The sequence below is a fragment of the Propithecus coquereli genome, unplaced genomic scaffold (assembly GCF_000956105.1).
Source record: "Propithecus coquereli isolate 6110/MARCELLA unplaced genomic scaffold, Pcoq_1.0 Scaffold150, whole genome shotgun sequence".
In the NCBI taxonomy this organism is placed as follows: domain Eukaryota; kingdom Metazoa; phylum Chordata; class Mammalia; order Primates; family Indriidae; genus Propithecus; species Propithecus coquereli.
In genome coordinates, this window is record NW_012139414.1 from 7501502 (window position 1) to 7525699 (window position 24198).

At 37.6% G+C, this 24198-nt stretch overlaps 1 protein-coding gene across 1 annotated transcript in view; it reads right to left on the reverse strand.

The window, feature by feature from the left end:
* Window positions 1–21743, reverse strand: part of LOC105806998 (zinc finger protein 713) — a 46301-nt gene extending 24558 nt beyond the window's left edge. Inside the window, exon 1 of the mRNA XM_012640245.1 lies at window positions 21657–21743. Within this exon, the coding sequence (XP_012495699.1) occupies window positions 21657–21743 (87 nt within the window). The remainder of the gene's footprint in view (window positions 1–21656) is intronic.
* Window positions 21744–24198: the final 2455 nt, after the last annotated feature.

A 24198-nucleotide genomic window follows, 5' to 3' on the forward strand; every position in this document is an offset into this window, starting at 1 on the left:
CACCCCCCCACACAAAGCCTTGGATAAGATGGATTCACAGCCGAATTCTACCAGACATACAATGAACAAATACCCATACTACAGAAATTATTCTGTAACACTCAGAAGGAGGGAATCCTCCCCAACTCATTCCATGGAGCCAGTATCACCTTGATACCAAAGCCAGGAAAGGACATAACAAAAAAAGAAAACTACAGACCAATATTCCTTGTGAATATAGATGTCAAAGTCCTCAATAAAATACTAGCAAATCGAATTCAACAGCACAGGAAAAAAAAAAAAAAAGCAACAAAATCCACTATGTCCAAGGGGGCTTCATCCTAGGGATGCAAGCATGATTCAACTTATATAAATCAATAAATGTGATTCACCACATAAACAGAAACAACAAGAAAGACCATATGATCATCTCAATGCCTGCAGGAAATGCATTTGACAAAATCCAGCACCCTTTCATGATAAAACCCTCAACAAACTAGGCATGGAAGGCACATATCTCAAAATTATAAAAGCCATATTTGACAAACCTACATCCAACATCATACTTAATGGGGAAAAGTTGAAAGCATTCCCCCTAAGAACTGGAACAAGACAAGAGTGTACACTGTCACCCCTCTACTCAACATAGTGTTAGAAGTTCTAGACAGAGCAATCAAGTAAGAGAAATAAAGGGTATCCAAATTGGGAAAGAGGAGGTAAAACTATTGCTTCTCATTGACAATATGATATTTTATGTCACGGCCTGGATTGCAGAACGGGGGATGGACACAGAAAGAAACACACAGACACACACAAGACATACAAGACTGAAGTACTTGATTTGTACCAGTCGTTTTATTTATATACTTTTTCTATGTCCGGCAGCTACTTCCTGGTACGTGACTACCTTGGGCGCCTTGAGGAAAACACATTTTCATTCCTTCCAGACGATTGCTCAATGGAAGCAGATGTTTGCATCTTAACTTCTTGCATCTTAACTTCTTTATCTCATTACCGTATGCAGGACAATGAGACGCCTTGGCTTGTTTGCAAGACCCCAGGCGCTTGGTTATCTGTCATAAAGCTATCTGTCATGAGGAATAGGTCTGTTTGGTCAACAGGCCAGGCCCGGGCCTATTGACCTCTGGCGCCAAGGAGAGCACACCTAGTTTCGCTGACTCCGGGCTTAAGCCAATTTTGCCCAGGGACGGTCCCTACACACACCCAGTTTTGCTGACTCTGGGCTTAAGCCAATTTTGCCCAGGGACGGTCCCTACATTTTATCTAGAAAACTGCAAAGACTCTACCAAGAGACTCCTGGAATTGATAAATAAATTCAGCAAAGTCTCAGATTACAAAATCAATGTACACAAATCAGCAGCATTTCTATATACCAATAATAGTCAAGCTAAGAGTCAAATCAAAGACTCAATGCCATTCACAATAGCCTCAAAGAAAATAAAATAACTAGGAATATACTTAACCTAGGAAATGAAAGATCTCTACAAAGAACACTACAAAACATTGAAGAAAGAAATCACAGATGACAAAAACAAATGGGAAAAATATATCATGCTCATGGATTGGAAGAAGCAACATTGTTAAAATGTCCATACTACCCAAAGTGATTTACAGGTTCAATGCAATCCCAATCAAAATACCAACATCATACTTCACAGATTTAGAAAAAAATATTTTTGTGCTTCACTTGGAACCAGAAAAGAGCCCAAATAACCAAAGCAATCTTAAGCAAAAAGAGTAAATCTTGAGGCACCATATTACCAGACTTCAAACTATACTACAAGGCTATAATAACCAAAACAGCATGGTATTTATACAAAAATAGAGACACAGACCAATGGAACAGAATAGAGAACTCAGATATAAAACCATCTACCTACAGTCAACTGATCCTTGACAAAGCAGACAATAACATGCACTGGGGAAAAGAAGCCCTATTCAATAAACAGTGCCAGGAAAATTGGATAGCGACATGCAGAAGAATTAAACAGGACCCCTCTCTCTTACCACTCACTAAAATTAATTGAAGATAAATAAAAGCCTTAAATGTAAGGCATGAAACCATAAGAATTCTAGGAGAAAATGTAGGAAAAACTCTTCTAGATATTGGCATAGGCAAAGAATTTGCGATTGAGACCACAATGGTAATTACAACAACAACAAAATTATATAAATAGGACTTGATTAAATTAAAAGCATCTGTACAGCTAAGGAAATAATCAACAGAGCAAACAGACAACCTACAGAATGGGAGAAAATATTCACAAACTATACATCTAATAAAGGGCTAATATCCATAATCTACAAAGAACCCAAACAAATCAGCAAGAAAAAAACCCAAGCCCATTAAAAAGTGGGCAAAAGACATGAACAGAAGTTTTGAAAAGAAGATAGACAAGGCTGGGTGTGGTGGCTCATGCCTGTAATCCTAGCATTCCAGGAGGCTGAGGCAAGAGGACTGCTTGAGCTCAGGAGTTCAAGACCAGCCTGAGTAAGAAGCAAGACCCCATTTCTACTAAAAATAGAAAAATTAGCTGGGTGTCATGGTGTGTGCTTGTAGTCCCAGGTATTCAGGAGGCTGAGGCAGAAGGATCTCTTGAGCCCAGGTGTCTGAGGTTGCAGTGAGCTACAATGACACCACGGCATTCTACCTGGGGCAACAGAGAGAGACTCTATCTCACAAAAAAAAAAAAAAAATTGACAAATGGCCAAGAAACACATGAAAAAATGCTCAATGGCATTAATCATCAGGGAAATGCAAGTTAAAACCACCATGAGATATCACCTTAGCCCTAGTAGAATGGCTTTTACTAAAAAGTCCAAAAACAATAGATGCTGTTATAGATGCAGAAAGGTATGCTTATACACTGTCGGTGGGACTGCAAATTAGTACAACCTCTGTAAAAAAACAGAATGGAGATTTCCAAAGAACTAAAAGTAGACCCACCACTCAATCCAGCAATCCTACTATTGAGTAGGTACCCACTGGAGAAGACATCTTTTTATCAAAAAGATACTTGCACTCAAATGTTTATGGAAGTAAAATTCACAATTGCAAAGATGTGGAATCAACCTTAGTGCCCATGAATTCATGAGTGGATTAACAAAATATGGTATACGTGTGGAGTACTACTCAGGCATAGAAAAGGATGAATTAATGCCTTTTGCAGCAATCTGGATGCAACTGGAGACCATTATCCTAAGTGAAGTATCTCAACGATGGAAAAACAAATACCGCGTGTACTCTCTAATTAATTGGATCTAACTGATGGGCACACATGTGCACACAGGGAAGTAAAAGTCATTGGAAATCAAGCAGGATGAGGGGGGAGAAGGGAGGAGCAAAAACCTGCCTAATGGGTACAATGAACAGTATTTGTGTGATGGCCACACTCATAGTTCTGACTAAAGCATTACAAAAGCTATCCATGTAACAAAAACATTTGTAGCCCTTAATATTTTGAAATAAAAAGAAAAAAGAAAAATGTTTATTCAATCCTTTGCTGACTTTTAATGGGGTTATTTGTTGTTGTTGCTATTGATTTGTTTGACTTCCTTATAAATTCTGGATATCAATCTCCTGTTTGTTGGATTTATACTTTGTAAACATCTTCTCCCATTCTTCAGGTTATCTGTTCACCCTGTTTATTATATCTTTTGCTGTGTAGAAGCTTTTTAGTCCTATTTGTCTATTTTTGTTTTTGTTGCTTGTGTGTGTGTGTGTGTGTGTGTGTGTGTGTTTTGAGACAGAGTCTTGCTCTGTTGCCTGGGCTAGAGTGCCATGGCATCAGGCTAGCTCACAGCAACCTCAAACTCCTGGGCTCAAGCAATCCTTCTGCCTCAGCCTCCCGAGTAGCTGGGACTACAGGCATGTGCCTCCATGCCCAGCTAATTTTTTCTATTTTTTTTTTTTTTAGTTGTCCAGCTAATTTCTTTCTATTTTTAGTAGAGACAAGGGTCTCACTGTTGCTCAGGTTGGCCTTGAACTCCTGACCTTGAGCAATCCTCCCACCACAGCCTCCCAGAGTGCTAGTATTACAGGCGTGAGCAACCACACCCGGCCAATTTTTGTTTTTGTTGCTTTGTGCTTTTGAATTCTTTGCTTGGACCAATGTCCAGAAGAACTTCTTCCAGGTTTTCTTCTGGTATTTTTATAGTTCCAAGTCTTACATTTAAGTCTTCCATCCATCTTGAGTTGATGGTATATGGTGAAAAATAGGGGTCCAGTTTCATTCTTCTGCATATGGCAATCCAATTTTCTCAGCACCATTTATCGAAAAGGGTGTCCTGTCCCTTGTGTATGTTTTTGTCAACCTTGTTAAAGATCACTTGCTGTAGATATGTGGCTTCATTTCTAGGTTCTCTATTCTGTTCCATTGATCTATGTGTTTATTTTTATAACAGTACTATGCTTTTTAGTTACTATAGCCTTGTAGTATAATTTGAGGTCAGGTAATGTGATGTCTTCAGCTTTATTCTTTTTGCTCAATATTGCTTTGGCTATTTGGGCTCTTTTTTGGTTCCATATGAATTTTAAGACTCTTTTTCCTAATTATGTGAAAAATGATGGTATTTTGATATGGACTGTATTGAATCTACAGATTGCTTTGGGTGGTATAGTCGTTTTAATGAGATGAATTCCTCCAATCGATGAACATTGGATGTTTTGCCATTTGTGTCATCTACAATTTCTTTCATGAGAGTTTTGTAGTTTGCCTGGCTGAGATCTTTCACCCCCTTGGTTAAATATATTCCTAGGTAGTTTATTTTATTTTTTGTACCTATTATAAATGGGATTAACTTTTTGGTGGTTCTCTGTTTGACTGTAATTGGTGTATATAAATGCCACTGACCTTTGCACACTCATTTTGTATCCTAAATTCGTTTATCAAATCTAAGAGTTTTTTGGAGAAGTCTTTAGGGTTGTCAGGAATAAGATTATATTGTCAGTGAACAGAAAATTTGACTTTCTCTTTTCTAATCTGGATGCCTTTTATCTCTTTCTCTTGCCTGATTGCTCTGGCTAGCACTTCCAGTGCTATGTGGTATAGGAGTGGTGACAGTCAGCTTGTCTTTCATTTCTTAGTGGAATTGCTTTCAACTTTTCCCCATTCAGTATGATGTTGGCCATGGGTTTATTGTATGTGCCTGTATTATTATGAGGTATGTTTTTTCTATGTCTAGTTTGTTGAGAGTTTTTATCATGAAGGCATGCTGAATTTTATCAAGTGCTTTTTCTGCCATCTATTGAGATGAACATTTGGTTTTTGCCTTTAATTCTGTTTATGTGGTGAATCACGCCTATCAGTTTGCACATATTGAACCATCCTTGAATCTCTGGACTAAAACACACTTGACTGTGGTGTATTATCTTTTCGATGTGCTATTGGCTTGGTTTGCCAGTATTACTTGAGGATTTTTGTATCTATGTTCATTGGGGATATTGGTCTGTAGTTTTCTTTCTTTTTTTCTTTTCTTTTTTCTCTCTTCTTCTTTTTCTTTCTTTCCTTCCTTCATTCCCTTCTCCCTCCCATCTTCCTTCCTCCCTCTTTCCTTTCTTCTCTTCCTTTCTTCTTTCTTCCTTTCTTTCCTTTCTTGTCTCTCTCTCCCCTTCCTTCTTTCCTTATCTTTTCTTTCTTTCTTTCTTTTCTTTTGGTGTCCTTGTGTGGCTTCAGTATCAAGGTGATACTGGCTTCATAGAATGAGTGAGGGAGGATTCCCTTCTCTTTGATTTTTTGGAACACTTTCTATAGGATTGGTACCAGTTCTTCTTTGTGTGTTTGGTAGAATTTGGCTGTTAATCCCTCTCATCCTGGACTCTTTTCGTTAAGAGATTTTTTATTACTGCTTCAATCTCTCTACTCATTATTGGTCTGTTTAGGAGTTCTATTTATTCCTGGTTCAATCTTGGGAACTTTTATGTTTCCAGGAATTTATTCATTTCCTCTAGGTTTTCTAATTTGTGAGCATACAGTTGCTCATAGTAGTCTCTGATGAGCTTTTGTGTTTTTGTGCTATCAGTGTAGTGTCTCCTTTTTCATTTCTGATTATGTTTATTTGGATCTTCTCTCTTCTTGGTTAGTCTAGCTAGCAGCTTATCAATTTTGTTTGTTGTTTCAAAGAACAAATTTTTCATTTTGTTGATTCTTTCTATTTTGGGGGGGAGGCCTCAATTTCATTTATTTCTGCTATGATCTTTGTTATGTCTTTTCTTCTAATAGCCTTGCATTTTGTTTGTTCTTGTTTTTCTGGTTCCTTGAGGTAGGATGGTAGGTTGTTAATTTGTGATGTTTCTATTTTTATGTTGTTTTTAAAATTCTTTCTATTTTTATATGTATATATGATGGGGTATAAGTGCAATTTTGGTACATCGACATATTACTTTGTGGTGAAGTGAGGGCCTTTACTGCATACATCACCAAAGCAACACACATCTATTTTTTTTTTTGATATAGGCATTTAATACTATACGATTCCCTCTTAGCACTGCTTTTGCTGTATCTAGAGGTTTTGATATGTTGTGTCTCCATTTTCATTCATTTTCAAAAAATTTTTAATTTCCATCTTAATTTTGTTTTTGACCAAAAGATTGTTCAGGAGCATGTTTTTCAATTTCCATGTATTTGTATTGTTCTGAGAATTCCTTGTGTTGATTTCTAGTTTTATTCCATTGTGGTCTGAGAAGATACTTGACATGATTTTGATTTCTAAAAATTTACTGAGGCTAGTTTTGTGGCCTAATACATGGTCTATTTTGGAGAATGTTTCATGTGCTGACAAAAGAATGTATGTTCTGCTGTTGTTGATAGATTGTTCTGTAAATGTCTATTAGGTCCATTTGGTGTAAAGTCCAATTTAAGTCCAGTGTTTGTTATTTTCTGTCTTGATGATTTGTCTAGTGCTATGAGTGGGGTGTTCCAGTCCCCCACTAGTATTGTATTGCTGTCTATCTCTTTCTTTAGGTCTATTAATAATTGTTTTTTGAACCTGGGTGCTCTGGTGTTAGGTGTATATATATTTAAGATTGTTATATCCTCTTGTTGAAATGATCTCTTTATCATTTTATAATGACTTTGTCTTTGTTTACTGTTTTTGATTTAAAGTCTGTTTCATCTAATTATAGCCACTACTGGCTCTCTTTTCATTTCCATTTGTGTGGAATATCTTTTTCTCCATCTTTACCTTCTCTCTATGTGTCTTTACTAGCGAGTTTCTTGCAAGCAGCATATTGTTGATTCATAGTTTCTTTAAAAATCCATTCTTCCAATCTATATCTTTTAAGTGGAGCATTTAATCCATTAATGTTAAAGGTTAATATTGATATGTGAGGTTTTTTTCCCTATAATATTGTTATCTAGTTGGGTAATATATTCTTTGTTTCTTTTTGTCATGTTGCCCATTTGATTTCTTTCTCTTCCTCCTTTGTGTGACTGTTTTATAAGACCTGTGATTTTCATACTTCCATGGGGTTTTATGATGACAAATAATGACTTTTCATTTCCTTGTTTAGGACTGCTTTGATTATTTCTTGTAGGGTCAGTCCAGGGGTGATGAAATCCCTGTGATTTCTTGTCTGGGAATGATTTTATTTATCCTTCCTTTACAAAGCTTAATCTAGCTGGATATTAAATTCCTGGCTGGCAGTATTTTCTCTTAGCACTTTGAAAATGCCATCCCAATCTTCTCTGGCTTGTAAGGTTTCTGGTGAGAAGTGTGCTGTCAGTCTGATGGGGTTTCCTTTATAGGTGACTAGCCTAAAATCTCTTGTTGATTTTAGGGTTTTTTGTTCACGTTGACATTAGAAAGTCTAATGACTATACGATGTGGTGAAGTCCATCTTACAATGTATTTTTTCTGTTGTTTGCTAAGCCTCCTGTATTTGGATTTCTAAATCTCCTGCAATACTAGGGAAGTTTTTATCAATTATTTCCTTACATAGGTTTTCCAAACTTTTTGCTTTTTCTTCTTCCTTGGGAATACCAATGATTCATAAGTTCAGATATATTATGTAGTCCCATACTATTCAAAGGCTTTGTTAATTCTTTTTTCTTTATTTTTGTCTGACTGAATTAATTAAAATGACTTGTCTTCAAGTTCTGAGATCCTTTCTTCTGCTTGGTTTAGTCTATTGTTGAAGCTTCCAACTGTATTTTGTAATTCCTTAACACATTGACTGCCACACTGGAAAAAATTCCTTTTTCCTTGGGGCCATGGTGTTTTATTAAAGCAAAATGATCTTTTCTAATTTGTTATTTTTTATTGTTTTCTGTGAGTTATATGCAATGAAATACACATTTTTAGAATTAAATTGTCAATATTAATTGTAATAATAAGAACATCAACAAGTAAGATTTTCATGAACCAACTACAGGGTTTTGCTTCATGAGGCCCTGGGATCAAAACTAGTCTGAGTTAAATATACATGGCAGTTAATGTGTTAATGAGTTTATTTCCAGAACTTCTTCTTCTTCTTTTTTTAAAGATATCTATCTCCTTGGTAAATTTCCCATTCATATTCTGCATTGATTTTTGGTTTCTTTGTATTGGTTTTTGGATTTCTCTTGGATCTCACTGAGCTTCTTTATAATTAATATTTTGAATTCTTTATCTGGCATTTCAAACATTTTATTTTGGTTAGGATCCACTGTTAGAGAGTTAGGGTGATCCTTTGGGGACGTCATAACACACTGATTTTTCATATTTCCAGTATTATTACACTGATTTCTTTTCATCTGGAGAAACTGTCATTTCTTATTTTTGAATTTTTCATTTGTATGGGACTTTTTCCCCCTTGAGGATGTGAGTATAATGTATGTTGAGTAGGACAGTTTGGTTTTGCTTCTGGGTATGTTCTTGATGAAGAGTCTGTATGAATTCCATGCTTATAGATAGCCTTAGTGTGGTAGCTTTCTCAAATGCCAGTTAGAGTATGGTTTACAAGGTCTGTGATCAGGCTCATGGCCTCTGCAAAGCCAGGGTGGCAGAGGTTATGAGAAGCTTATCTTCTTCCCAAGAGCTGTGCACTTGTGTCAGCAGATTTTATATTGGATTGTGCAAGTTGACTTCCAGTCTAGTAGATGGTGCTTGCAGGTAAGAGCTGGCTGTGGTAGTAGCAGTAGGATTTATGCTAGATCTGTTTAGGAGAAGCTCTGTGGTGTCCTAAGCAATGACCTGGACTGTGGGATGCATAGTGATTTGGGTTCTGTGCTCAGCCTCAGAGGGAGGTTGAGCAAAGTAGGGTAGAGCTGGACCAGGCAAGCCTGCACCAGGTCCCCCAATCGTGGGCACAAGCAGCAGCTCCAATGGAGGATTGGGGGGAGTTACCAAACAACTGGAGATACATGTTGGTGAGAAGCGGAGAAACCACTATTGCAGCAAGTTCCTTGTATGGGAAGGGAGGGGTGGCCCTAGCTCCTACTCCAGGCAAGTGGGTGTGGGACCTGCTTCCCTCTCACTCTTTAGAATTGGTAGGGCTCATCCCCTCATCCCAACCAAGGAAGCAAGCTGGGGCACCCAGTAAAGTCACATGCAGATTGAGTTTAGACCTAAAATCCATCCCTGTTCACAAATTTTGCCATCTGGGCAAAACTGCAGCTTTGGCAAATCTCCCCCTGCTCTGGTCCCAGAGAAGGAAGAGCATGCCCACTCCAGTGCTTATGGTTGGAGTGCACTCCACACTTGTCACTCAGTTCTGGCTGTGGGGGCTCATCCCCTGCTCCAGACCCAGAACTCCAATCTCTTTGGCTGGAGATATTCTAATTCCTGGGGCAGCGCCACTGCTAGGTAGCCAAATCCTTCCCAGCTTGGTATGAGACCGGATTGAGAATGCTGTCCTCCTATTGGTGTTGGATCTGGAAGAATGCCTGGGGTGCTTCCTGGTACCCTTCCTTCTCACAATCTCCTGGCCCCTCCCCACATTAATTTTGGGGCTGGGGAGAAACAAGGTGCTCTTCCAGTGTTCCTCAGTGGAAAGGTGGATTACAGAGGGACACTCTCTTCACCTTTCCTGTATTGGGACTTCACTCACAGTTCTCAGCTGGATGCTGCTATGCAAGCTTTCTACTCACCTTCTCTTCCCTCGGGATCTGAAATGTCCCTTGCTTTTTTGCTGAATTTCTGTGTTCCTTCTTGAATAAAAGATCACAGTATGAATCTCTACACGCTATTTTGCTCCTTCCAAGTGGGGGAGGCATGCTGGAGAAGCCGCTAATCTGCCATCTTAGAAAAAAATGAAAGGTATTTCTTAAATAATGACTTTAAAGTCAAAATTACTCCTTGGTCTATAGGCTGCTGAATGGATATGTTAGCAGGTATGAAAACAACATTCATCTCCTCATACATCTCCATCAGAGCATCTGGGTGACTAGGTGTATTGTTAATGAGCACTAATATTTTGAGAGGAATCTTTTCTGAGCAGTAGTTCCTAACAGTGGGCTTAAAATGTTCAGTAAACCATGCTATAAACAGATGTGCTGTCATCTAGGCTTTGTTGTTCCATCTCTAGAGCACAATCAGAGTAGATTTAGCATAATTCTTAAGGGTCCTAGGATTTTCAGAATGGTATGAGCATTGGGCTTCAAGTTAAAGTAACCAGTTTTATTAGCCCTTAAGAGAGTTAGCCTGTCCTTTGAAGCTTTGATACCAGGCATTAATTTCTCTATAGCTATGAAAGTCTTAAATGGCATCTTCTTCCAATAGAAGGCTATTTCATCTGCACTGAAAATCTGTTGTTTAGTATAGCCACCTTCATCAATGATCTTAGCTAGATCTTCTAGACAACTTGCTGCAGCTTCTGTATCAGCACTTGCTGCTTCACTTTGCATTTTAATGTTATGGAGACAGCTTCTTTCCTTAAATCTCATGAACCAAGCTCTTCCAGCTTCCAGCTTTCATTCTGCAGCTTCCTCACCTTTCTCAGCCTTCATAGAATTGCAGAGAATTAGGGCCTTGCTTTGGATTAGGCTTTGGCTTAAAGGAATGGTGCGGTTGGTTTGATCTTTTACCCAGACCACTAAAACTTTCTCCAAACAAAAACAAAAATAAAACAAAAAACCCTGCAAAACCCCCACAAAAACTTTCTCCATAAAAGCAATAAGGCTGTTTCAGTAGCATATAATTTGTATGTTCACTGGAGTAGCACTTTTAAGTTCCTTCAAGAACTTTTCCTTCGCATTCACAACTTGGATAACTGGTACAAGAAGCCCAGCTTTTGGACTATTTCAGCTTTTAACATACCTTCCTCATTATGTTTAATCATTTCTAGTTTTTGATTACAAGTGAGAGATATGTGACTCTTCCTTTCAATGAAGCTATTTGTAAGGTTATTAATTGGCTTAATTTCGATATCATTGTGTTGCAGGGAATAGTGAGCCCCTAAGAGAGGGAGACAGGGGAACAGCCAGTTGGTGAAACAGAACACAATATTTATCAATTAAGTTTGCTGTTTTACATGGGCGTGGTTCACGGTACTGCCAAAAAAATTTCAATAGTAACATCAAAGATCACTGATCACCATAACGGATATAACAATAATAGTAATGTTTGAAATATTGCAAGAATTACCAAAGTGTGACACAGAAAAATGAAGTAAGCACACACTATTGGAAAAAGGGGGCAACAGACTTGCTTATTGCAGGTTTGCCACAAAACTTCAATTTGTAAAAAACGCAATATTTGAGAAGTGCGATAAAGTGCAATAAAATAAGGTATGCCTCTATATGGGCAATTTATTTCAAAAATTAACAATTTAGGATGTGTTGCAACCATAAAAGTAGGTATTAAGTATGTGGATCTCACATAAATCCTTAACAGATTTTTACACTTTGGACAGAAGAGGAGATATTCCAGCGGGTTTAAAAAAAAAAAAAAGAAAAGCAACGAGGGCAAAGAAGTTGAGAGTAGAAGGCCATGATGTATGTTAGGATCAGAAAGGAAACTGCCTTGTTTCAGGTAGGGATTTCAAATAAAAAAGGGTGACCTCTAAACTTCCTCCATTGTCAATGGTGCTTAAACAACCCCTTTGCTCTAAAAGATACAGACATCCCTGCCCCCCATGTATACCTCTGCTTCTTCCCTTACTCCCTGCTCCATCTCCCCAAAATACCACCCACTTCATGGGTACAATAACTTCTCAATCCTTCAGAATCAGTAGAGTGTGCTATTCCAAATAAATGTTTCTCCCCATAAGTTAATATTCAACATTTAAGTACAGCAGTGGGATTTTATTTGTTAATTTTCATGCTTTGATAATTTATCTTTCTAAAGTGTATATCAATTAAATGACTTAGGCTACTTAGAGAGAAGGCACTGAGGCTAGCAGAAATTAAATAATTTATCCAAGGACACACAGCTAAAAAATTGCAACAGGATTTCATCTTAGGTCCCAATCTAAAGCCTATGTTTTTTCCATCATGATACAAGTTGTCTTTTGTGCTTCTGTGAATATCTTCCCTCTTCTTGTGATTTTTATTTCTAATTTCTATTCAACTTTCCCCATGTTTGAGTGCAGCACCAGTGGTGCTATGTCTTAGGGTGAGGAAAACTATGAATCATAGTCTATACACTTTAATACCCACATCTGTAGGTTTTTTTTTTGGCTGTTTTAATCAGTACCTCAACCATAGTTTCTCCTTCCTTTTACGCCTTCTAATGATGACCTTACAACTTGGTTACTTGTTTCTTCTCTTTTTTTTTATTTTCTTCTTTTCCTGTTTTTGCTTTCATAACCTTATTTGAATTCTATTTTGGGGTAGGTAATATATTAATATGGTATAGCAGTAAAAACATATAAGTATATATTGCTTCTTGGCCTTCTGGCTAAGATCAAGTGTAAAAAAAGCATATAATTAAAAAAAAGTGAGCCAGGCATGGTGTTGCATGCCTGTAATATCAGCTACTTGGGAGACTGAGGTGGGAAGATTGCTTGAGCGCAGGAGTTTGAGACCTGGCTGGGTAACACACAAAGACCCCACCTCATAAAAAAAGTCTCTCTCCTAGGCTTTTTCCCTCTCTGCCCAGCAACTAGTCCCCAGCAGATAATCACTGTTTTAGTTTGCAGTGTATTTTTTTCAGAATTCTTTATGCAAATATGATATGCATTCTTACATCCTTCCATTTATTTTTACCTAAAAGGTAACATATTTTACAAAGTATACCACCACATTGTTTTTTAACTTAACAATTAATTCTGAAGATCTTTCTATCTTAGACCTACTAGGACATAGGTTTTTAAAACATTAGGACATTGTTTTTAAATGTTAAAAAATTTTGACATAATTTCAGACTTGAAGAAAAGTTGCAAGAATAATGAAATCTCCACTTCTCTTTTTCTTTCTATATACAATTTTTCTGGACTGCTTTAAGAGTAAGTTGCAGACATGATGCCCTTTTACCCCTTAGTCATTTGGCATTAATTTCCTAAAAAAGGAGTTCTCTTATGTAATGATAGTATAATGATCAAAATCAGGAAATTAACATTGACATAGTATTGTTGTCTAAATACTTAAGATTTCAATTGTCTTAAAAATGTCCTTTAAAACAAAAGAAAATTCAAGATCTTATGTTTCATCTGTTTCTCATGTATCTTTATTCTCCCTTAATCTCCAATAGTTGCTGAGACTTTCTTTGTATTTTATAACACTGACATTTTGAAAAGTACAGGTTAGTTATTTTGCAGAACAATCCTCAATTTGAGTTTGTCTGACGTCTCCTCATGACTAGATTCATGCTATTTATTTATGGCAGGAATAGTACAGAAAGGATACTGAGTTCTTTTCACTGAATCATATCAAGAGGCGCATGCCATTGACTAGTCCCATCACTGGCAATGTTAACTTTGATAATTTAATTAAGGTGGTATCTGAGAGTAATTTCCACTGGCAAATTACTATATTATCCTGCAATTAATACATATTTGTAGGGAGGTACTTTGAGGCCATGTAAATATTTTGTTCCTCCTCAAACTTGAATCTACTAGTTTCAGCACCCACTGATAATTCTTGCTTGAATTAATTATAGTTATGATCATTGCCAAATGGTGCTTTTCTTTTTGTGTGTGTGTGTGTGGTTTTTTTTTTAAATTTCAGCATATTATGGGGTACAGATGTTTAGGTTACGTGTGTTGCCCTTGGTTCCCCCCGCCCCCAAGTCCGTGTTTCAAATATGTCCATCCTTCGGGTAGTGCGCGTTGCACTCCTTGTGTATACAAATACCCGTCCCCTCCTCCAAATGGTGCTTTTCTAATGCCAGTACTCTTTATATATTATTAGTTGGCTTTCTACTATAATCAAGAGTTCTCCTTTTTCATTAATTTATTTAAATCAGTGTGGATTTATGGATTCTTATCTTATTCAATAAGTTTCAGTGCTTAGATTATCCTAGGTGTAGCTAGTAGGAGCCCCTTCAAACTGAATTCTGTGTCTTTTTGACATGTCCCTATCATTCTTTGAGCACTTTACTTTTTGGGACAGAAAGATGTTCTTTTTTCAAGGTTCACTTTTGTGCTTTCCCTGCCCTAAGCCTGGAATCAGCCATTTCTCCAAGGATCCTTGGTTTCTTTTAATGAAGAATGGCATTTAGAGGCCAAGATCTGGGCGCACTAGGTGTGTTCAGTGTTACTGAAGTGTCATTGCTTCTAGGCCCTCTCAGTAGTCAAATCTGAGAAACAGAGTTGTGTGTGTGTATGCACACAATGATGTATGTATACACAAACACATACACATATAGACACCCATAACTCTATATCCATTTCTATACAGAGAGTTCACATTGATACCCCTAAATCTAATCCAACATGGAGTTTTGCTTTTAGCCTAAGGGCATGGAGTCCAAATACTTAAGTCCAAATAATACTTGGGTTAATTCCTTCTCCATTTGATCTCCTTCAGTGTGGTTATATCAGTCATTTGAAATACAGTTTGGTTCATTTATTTGTTTGTATTCAATTTTAGGCCCTTCCTCCATCCTTCTGATTTTAATTTTATTGTATGTGAAACATTAACATGGTTTTAAAAGTCAGGACTATACAAAAAAGTGTATTTAGTGCAGTATCATACTCCCCTGTACCTCCCTCCCCACCCATTCCCTCTTCTTTTTCACTTCATTCCCATCCAATCCCTATAACAGGTAACCAATGTCATTAGACTCAGGTTTATCCTTCTGGTGTCTTGTTTTGCTCAAATGAGCAGATACATGTAGATTTTTAATCTCTCTTTTTCTTACAGCAAGTAGCATATTATAGATACTCTTTTGTGCTTTGCTTTTTTCATTTAACAGTTTATCCTGGAAATTCCTCTACATCAATTTGTGGATATCTTCCTCATTCTTTTTCAGAGCTGCATGGTAATACTTTGTGTGAATGTACCACCATCTATTTAACTAGTCTATTGACAGACATTTTGGCTGCTTTCTATTCTTTTTGCTATTACAAATAATGCTGCAGTGAATTATCTTGTATATATATTATTTTGCAATTGTGTATCAGTCTACCCGTAGAATCAATTCCCCAAAATGGTATGTCTGGCAAAAGAGTATATGAATCTGTAATTTTGATACACATTGTCAAATTGATCTTTCTCAGGGGTGGTATCAACTTACATTCTCTAACATTTATCTATCTCTGTATAACAAACTATACCATAATTTAGTGGCTCAAAACAATAACAATCATTTATTTTGCTTATAAAATCTGTTATGTGGGCAGGACTCTGGGAATCCCTCATCTTTGTACCATATGGGGTAGCTAAACTTTGGGCTATAGGATTCACTTTTAAGATGGCTCACTCAGATGACTTGCAGATTGGTACTAGCTGTCATCTTTGAGCTCAATCAAGGTCCTCAGTTTCTCTCCACATAGACCTCTCCAGGGCTGCTTGGGCTTCTTCATGGCATAGTGGCTGGATTCTAAGAGCAAAATTCCTAATAGAATCACCTTTTATGACTAAGCCTTGGAAGTCACACAGCTTCACTTTAATCATAGTCACCAGCCTGCCCACATCTGAGGGGAAGAAAGAGAGACCCTCATCTCCTGATGTGAAGTGTATTTAAATCACATTATAAGAAGAGCCTGTGGGATAAAGAAAATTGTGCCATTTTCAGAAAATACAATCTGCCATAGTCTACCCTCAGGCCATGAAAAGTCACATCCCTCCTATGTGCAAAATAGACTCATCTTCCCAGAATCCTCATGTTTCATTCCATTATGGTATCAGCTCGAAATCAAGGATCTTATCATCTAAATCAGGCCCACACGTACATGAAGATCTTGGAATGCAGTTTCTCAGGAATGATTTCTTGAAGGCTATCTCTCTGTATGATGACCTGTGAACTAAAGACAGTTATTTGGCCTCCCACCCTCACCCCTCACAAACATACAATGTGGAAAAAGGAATAGGAATAACTACTAGAGACATGCTCACTCAAGTAAACAGTAGTGCATAGTCATTCTGAAATGTAGCTGAGCTGGGCACATGTTGCCAATTCCTTAATTAGAGCTCAGGCATACTCCCTGGAAGTTGTTCTCTGTGATTATTGGCTCCACCCTCTGGGATTCTGGTTTTGCCCTCTGAGTCATCTTCTCTTTTCCATGAAAAGTAGCTTATATTTGGAGTTTTCTCAGCCTGCTTTCTGCCCATTGAAGTTTGTTTTTTTGTGGGTTTTTTCTCTGAGAGAGTCTCACTCTGTCATCCTGGGTAGAGTGCAGTGGTGTCATCATAGCTCACCGTAGCCTCAAACTCCTAGGCTCAAGTGATCCTTCTGCCTCAGCGTCCCCAGTAGCTGGGACTACAAATGTGTGCCACTATGCCTGGCTAATTTTTCTACTTTTAGTAGAGACAAGGTCTCACTCTTGCTCAGGCTGGTCTCAAACTCCTGGCCCAAGTGATCCTCTTGCCTCGGCCTCCCAGGGTGCTAGATCATAGGCATGAGCCACCCTGCCCAGCCAAAACTGGACTTTTTGTTTACCCATTTATAATCTAACTACATTAAACAAAAGCCACACCCACAAATCTTTCTGAAATAAGCCCTCGCTCTTTTGGTTTCCCTGTGAAACTGCTGCAGTACATCACCTTAAAAATTATTAGAAACTTCATGTTTGACAGAAAGAATAGGTCCTATGAGGCACTGCCTTGGATTTTTCTGAAGTTTGTTATAAAGGATATTATAGTCCACCCTGGATTTGATCTTTGGTGAAAACCATTTGTGAATTTGATTATTATTAGATGCTTGGAGAGCTGTGAATGAGAAACAGTTTTGTTTTCAAACTCAGTAATTCCTGGTTCTTTTATATTTAACCATTCTTTATTTAGCTTATCTTTTTCTTCTTACATTTCACTTTAGGCAGCCAAAAGCTGCCAGTTGGCACTTTCAATCTTCTACTTGACAATCGCCTTAGCTAGATCATTGAGTCATTAAGTATATCCTCTATCTTCTTTGTTATTGAAGGTGACCCAACATTTCTTCTTCAAGGGTCCCCTTTCCTTCAACTTCTAATAACATCTTCTTTATTATCCTTTAAGCCTTGACAAAGGCTCTTTATGCCTCCACTAACTCTCTTAAAGGCCCTTTATGATTTTACTGACAGTCTTTTCTTTTCCATCTTCCGTCCAATGCTCAGTTCCAAAACCAATGTCATATGGTTTAGGGTTTTTTTTGGCAGCACCACACTTCCAAGATGAAAATCTGTTAATAGTTATCTATTGCTGTATAATGAACCATCCCAAAACTTGGGGGATTAAAACACCAGCTATCATTTATTTTGCTCATAAATCTGCAACTGGGGCAGGACTAGCTGGGAAGGCTTGATTGGGGATTGGAGGATTCACGTTCAATTTGGCTTACTCACAAGGCTGGCAAACTGGTGCTGGCTTTCAGCTGAGAGCTCAGCTAGAGCTGTGGGCCTTGGTTCCTCTCCGTATAGGCTTCTCCATGGGCTGTTTGGGTTCCTTCATGGCAAAGTGGCTAGGTTTACAGTGAGCATCCCAAGAAAATGAGGTAGAAGTCTTACTACCTTTTATGATCTGACTTGGAAGTCACAACACTTGACATCCACCAGTCACAGGCTTGCCCAGATTCAGTGACCTCCATGCCTATGACAGGATGAGTGTAAAAGTCACATTATAAAGAAAGCATTTGTGATGGGAGATATTTTGGCAATTTTTCTGAAAATACAATCTGCCACACACACAAGCAGTGTAAGAGAGCACCTGTTTCCCCACAGCTTTGCCAAGGGAGAATGTTATACTTGTGGAAAATACCAAACTTGTGGCAAATATCAAGATTGGTGATAAAATATCAGGCTTTCTCTAGATTTAATTCAAATTTCCTCTTGTTATCAGTACAGATGAACATTTTTCCTGTGTTTAAGATCCATTTCATCTTTGCTGTAAATTGTCTTTTTATGTTGTTTGTACATTTTTCTATTGGACTCCCAATCTCTCACTGATTTAGAGAAGTATTTTATATATTAGAAAGATCAGCCCACTATAATTTGAGTGACAAAATATTTTTCTCAATTGGACAGGTCTTTTTACTTTCTCTATACTTTTCTTTTGTCATGTAGATATTTTTGGTGTTTTTAATGAGTTGAACCCACCAGTATTTTCTTTTATGACTATGGGATTCTCAGTTGTAATTAAACAGTCTTTCCTCAGTGAAAGTTACAAAAGGATTCTCCCATTTTTTTCTTATATAAATTTTATGGTTTCATTTTTCACATTTGAATCTTTGAACCATTTGAAGACTATTCTGATGTAAAGTATGAGGTATACATTTCCAGATGGCTCCCCAGAAATTCCAACATCAATTATTGAATAAAGCATCTTTTACCACCAGTTTGAGATGCCACCTTTATCATTTACTAAATTCCCCATCTGTTCAACAAACATTTATTCAGTGCTTCCTATACATCAAGAAAGATGCTTGGGATATGCTAGTGAACAAAATAAACTAAAACTCTCTGCCTTTATGAAGCTTACATTCTAGAGGGGAAAGTAGACAATAAACAGTAGATAACTGGGTAAATTATATAGAAGTCAGAAGATAAAATTAGAGTAGGGTAAGGGTTTGAGAATATGGGTGTGGGACAGTTGCAAATTTAAATAGGGTGATCAGGAAAGATGTCATTGCACAGGAGACATTTGAGAATAATCTTAAAAAGTTAACAGTACAAAGGTCCTAAGGCAGGAGTGTGTGTGGCATGTTCAAGGAAGAAGAATGAGGCCAGGGTGGCTAGAATTGAGTAAGGAGGAGAAAAATAAATAACGAAATCAGAGAGGTAGGGGCCAGATTCTGTAGGACTATTTAGGCCATCATAAAGACTTTGGCTTTTACTTGGAGAGAAATGGGAACCATACACTTTGAGCAGAGGAGTGACATGATCTGATTTACCATCACTCTGCCATTTCCTGGGTTACACTCTTTGAAATCATCTTTTTTCTTCTTTTCCTTTTCCCCTCTAGCTTTTACCCCTCTAGCTAATCTCTGCTGTTTCCAAAGCAAAGCCACCTACGTTCCTTCAACTACTAGTTTTAGGCTATTTCTATCATTTAGAATACTACAATACCTTCCTAACTGGTTCTCTCTCCCTTCAATTCTCACGTCTTACAAATTCAGTTGTTATATAGCACTAGGGTGATTTTTAAGGCAGAATTGGATTGCTTATATTACTTTCCTGCTTAAATTCTCTCAAAGGCTTTCCACTGCACTCAGAGTAAAAGCCAAACATGTTTTCATGGCCACAGGCCTTGTGTATCTAACCCCAGCACTTTTCCAAGCTTGCCTCAAGTCACTCTCTTCCTTCTTCTACTCCAACCACAGGGGCTTTCTTTTAATTTCTCAAATATACCCATGGTTTTTGCAGATGATGTTTAGCACATGCCTAAAACGCTCTTTTCCACTTATTATAATCTCTACATATCCTTTATTTCTCATCTTAAATTTTGCTTCCCCAGAGTTTTTCCCTGATTCCCTAATGTGCATTCATGGTACCTTATTTTTATTTTATACAAAAAACATCTCATTTGCAATTTATTAGTATATTTGCCAAATGTCAGTCAGTAAGCTCCTTGGGTTTAGAACCATGTCTCTTTTTCTCTATGATGTATAGCTGACACCAAGCACAATTTCTGTCACATATTAGCTACTCAAAAAATATTTACTGAGTGAATGCATCATCTTCCTTCTTAACACAATAAATAGTTCTGGAAAATTAAAACTAACTCTTCTGGCTAGAATGTGGAGAAGCAGACATGCTACCTTAGTTCTAGATGTCTTTTTATTCCTGTCTTTGCGGAACCTTACAATTACTTAAGAATAAATAAGTTTATTCCTTAAAACCCAAAGATCCCAAAGCACTAATATACCAAACAAAAGCTCAGCTCCAGCTGATTGTCTCTTTATTTTCCCTGCTGTTCCTCAAGTTTTATTTCCTGTCTATAATGGTCCCCTGTTTTCTCTAATCTCCAAACCCTACCTGCTGATATCAGTACAAATTCAAACTCTACCTTCTTCATGAAATCTTCCCTCATCCCTACAGTCCCAATCAGATTTTTCCTCCTCTGAGTACCTGTTGTATTTGTTGTCTTTTGTATTCATAACAGGATCCAACATTAAGCATTTTTGAATATTAGTTGTGTGATGGGGGCTTTTAAAAATCCCCTCCAGTGAGTTTACTGGCTACCTAAGGATAACGATTATCTCATACAATTAGAACAGTAGATGTCCTACTATCTTGAAGCAATTGAGATTGGTATCTGGTGTGCTAAGCAAGAATTGGTTAAAGTAGAGATCCATAAAAGGTACCTTAAGAATTTTAATTTAAAACATAAAATCTATATTCATTCTCTCATCTTTTGATATAAAGCTCAGCCTTTTCTATGAGAGTGATTTTAATGACTGAGTACCCATACCTATAATGCATCAGTTTCTGCTTCATGAAGGTAGAACAAACAAGTGACAGTTGGGCAATAGTACATGTGTAGGAATCCCCTGAGATTTTTATGATTTTTCTTCAGTGTTTTACAGTTTTGCTCACACCTAATTTCACAGCAATTTTTTTAAAAGTGGCTGGCATTTATCAAATCTTTTCAAAGCATTCCACTAGTTTTCACAGAAACAACTCCTTGCTATACTCATATCTCATCAGTATCATCTTATAATACTTAATCAAATTATAGAATTATAACAATAGGCTTAAACAGGTTTTGGAAGAGATATAACAGATTCTTGACAAACATTAATTTGTGATAGTAGATATCTTCAGGTATATTTAATAATTCCATTAGCTCCAAGCAGTGATAGTGGCCTGGGCCTCATTCAATATGTTTACAGGGGAATAGCAAGCATTGTTTAAATTCTAGTGAGCTGTTTAAGTGAAGGATGATTAAAAGACAGTCTACTGTTTCTTTTGTTTTTGTCACATCTAGCACAGATATGAATCCAGGAGAATAAGTATGGTGAAAATGGTAGAAGGACAGAAAAGCTATAAAGAGGTAGGTATATAATGTGAATGGAAAACATTCTGTAGAGATCGCATCACCCATCACAAGAATCACCTGGGCTTTGGATTTTTGGAACTCAGAACTTCTGAGAATTGAAAAATAAAAGTGCCCACATTCTGAGAACTATAATAGCATTTCAGAGAAGAGGAAAACTGAACTTACCTGGGACCTGACTATCTGTGATCCATCATTCATTTCTTTTTCCTCCATGTTCCCTTCCTGAGAAAGAACAGCATTCTGAGAAAGCATAACTGAGAAAAAGAGAAAAGGAACAACTTGTTAATACATGATATTAAGGCTAAATTTAAATCTTGGAGCTTTTGCTTTGTGTTAGTATGGCAGACAGTTTACAGAGAAGCTCTCTAAGACATACGCTTAAAGGCTGTGACACCCTATTCCTCTATTACATTGGGGAATTCAACGCAGGTCTTTCTCTCCTCTGGGGTACAACTCCACTTCTTGCGGCACAGGGGAGTTCGGTGGTTTTCGGCCCTGGCTAAATACTTGGGGAAATTAAAAAATATGCCAGTGCTGAGCCCCAACTCCCAGAGATTTGGATTTAATAAGTCTTGACCTGGGCAACAGCATTTTAAATTTTAAATCTCCAAGTGATTCTAAGTGTACATAAGAATTACTGACACGAGGTGATACAGAGAACATATATGTTGAAGGCCTATTTTTACTCTTTATCCCCAGAGGGGATAAATTCATCCCCAAACTTACACTCCAGAGATCTGCCTCTCCTCTCTTCAAGGTGATCCTTTGAATATACAAAGGCCATTTCACTATTCTCATTTTTTAGAATGTTCACCTTCCTTTTTGAGTATCTGGATTCAATCCTCCACCAGGATTACTACACCTTTTTGCAGTTCTTATGTTGTAATGTCACCAAAGCTTTGTTTTCTTCTAGCATGACAGGAGATGCACCTGTACTAGAAGCTTCAGTATCCTTGTCAGTCCCCGAAAGCTAATTTTCCAGTGCCTTATGGGGAACAGCCACCCCCAGGTATTAAAGGTGCCCCATCTCTGATGAGAGCCTCAGGAGCTGAAGGATATTCACAAGAATGACTTCTGCTTTCCAGGGACAGCCACTCTCAGAATCTTGCCTTGCTCATGCAGAGTTGAGATGTAGGGGCTCCTGAAGGTGGCTATTACTTTTTGTTTTCTAAAAGAATCAATCCTTCACGTACAGACTTCACTATGGTATTCAAATCTGTGTCTTCTCAGGGATCTTGTAAGACACAATTTCAGGTTGAACACCTGTAATGAGATGCACCAGAGTCAGCAAAAGCAACCCAGCAGTCTTGGTAACCTAGGAACCTATGGAGTCTGTAAAGAGATATAAAAACTATTCATTCATAAAGGTAGAGCACAGTAATGTGTGGCATTCTTTAATATAATCAGGAAGTACTTTTAGAATTTCTCAGACTCACACATTACAAAAAGCAGAGATGTATAAATGTATCAACTACAACAAATTTAGCCTCAGTCCTTTCCCACTCTCTTCCCAGAACAGAAAATTTGTGGTCCTTGCCTAAAGAAATAGTGGCTGTTTTCCTTAGAAAGAGGGGAAAAACAGGCATTTGAACAACAGAGTGAGATGTACTGATTTGCTAATAATCATGAAAGAATACATTCTTTTTCTATTCACAAAGGGTGATCCAAAAAATCTTTCTCAAAAAGCTAGCGATGGAAATGAAAAAGTCATTTCCGAGAAGCAACTTTCAAAAAGAGAAAACTGCTGTTCTAGTGCAATGGCCCTGCTAGTTAAGGCAGCCATTTACTGCCCAACACATGGGATGAATCTAACATTTCACAACCAGTTCACTAAGAGGCAGACCTTCTAGGAGTAACTTAAACGCATTTTAAGAACTAGGTTGGGGAATTAATTACCAAGCATAAGCACTGAAAAAGTCCCACTGTCAGAAGAGCCAGACAGAAGTTATGAGAATGCCCTGAAGTTTCAAACCCAATCACCTCAAAGCCATATATCTCACAACAACAAAAACTGCATTTACCAAGTTAGGCAGAACAGGGTTTCTCCTTCATATGTATGAACTGAACTCCAAATGACTAGGACTCCAGAGATTACCTACTTGAAGTTTTCCCAAAGTGTGCCAAATTAGTATCTTATGTCTGTCACTCACAAAAAGAGACCAAATCAAGTTCAGGAAATGATGGCTCCAACGAAGTTAAAATAAGGTTCTTTCCTACAAATCTTAGAGATTTTCATAATGTAATATACATTGTGAATCCAAAGGGATGGGAAGTATGTAGAATATATGACATATTGTATGCAATGTTTCCCAAATATATTTAATTTGAGGGGACGGGTATTTGTATACACAAGGAGTGCAATGCGCACTACCCGAAGGATGGACATATTTGAAACACGGACTTGGGGGTGGGGGACCAAGGGCAACACACGTAACCTAAACATCTGTACCCCCATAATATGCTGAAATAAAAAAAAAAAAACTGAAGAGCTTATTAGTGCTCTTAACTGTGTCACCACTGGTCGCAGGAAGATAACCCAAATATGCATATTTGCTGTTAGGGGGGTACTTGAGTGAAAGCAGAAATAAGATTGCATTAGTTCAGTGTGAACCCTGGTGAGGTTAGCCAATCCCTGGTTGATCTTGGCTTAGTTATTGATCTACACAGTTGATAGGTTAAAAAAGCCAAAATCAAAGAACAGAGGGTA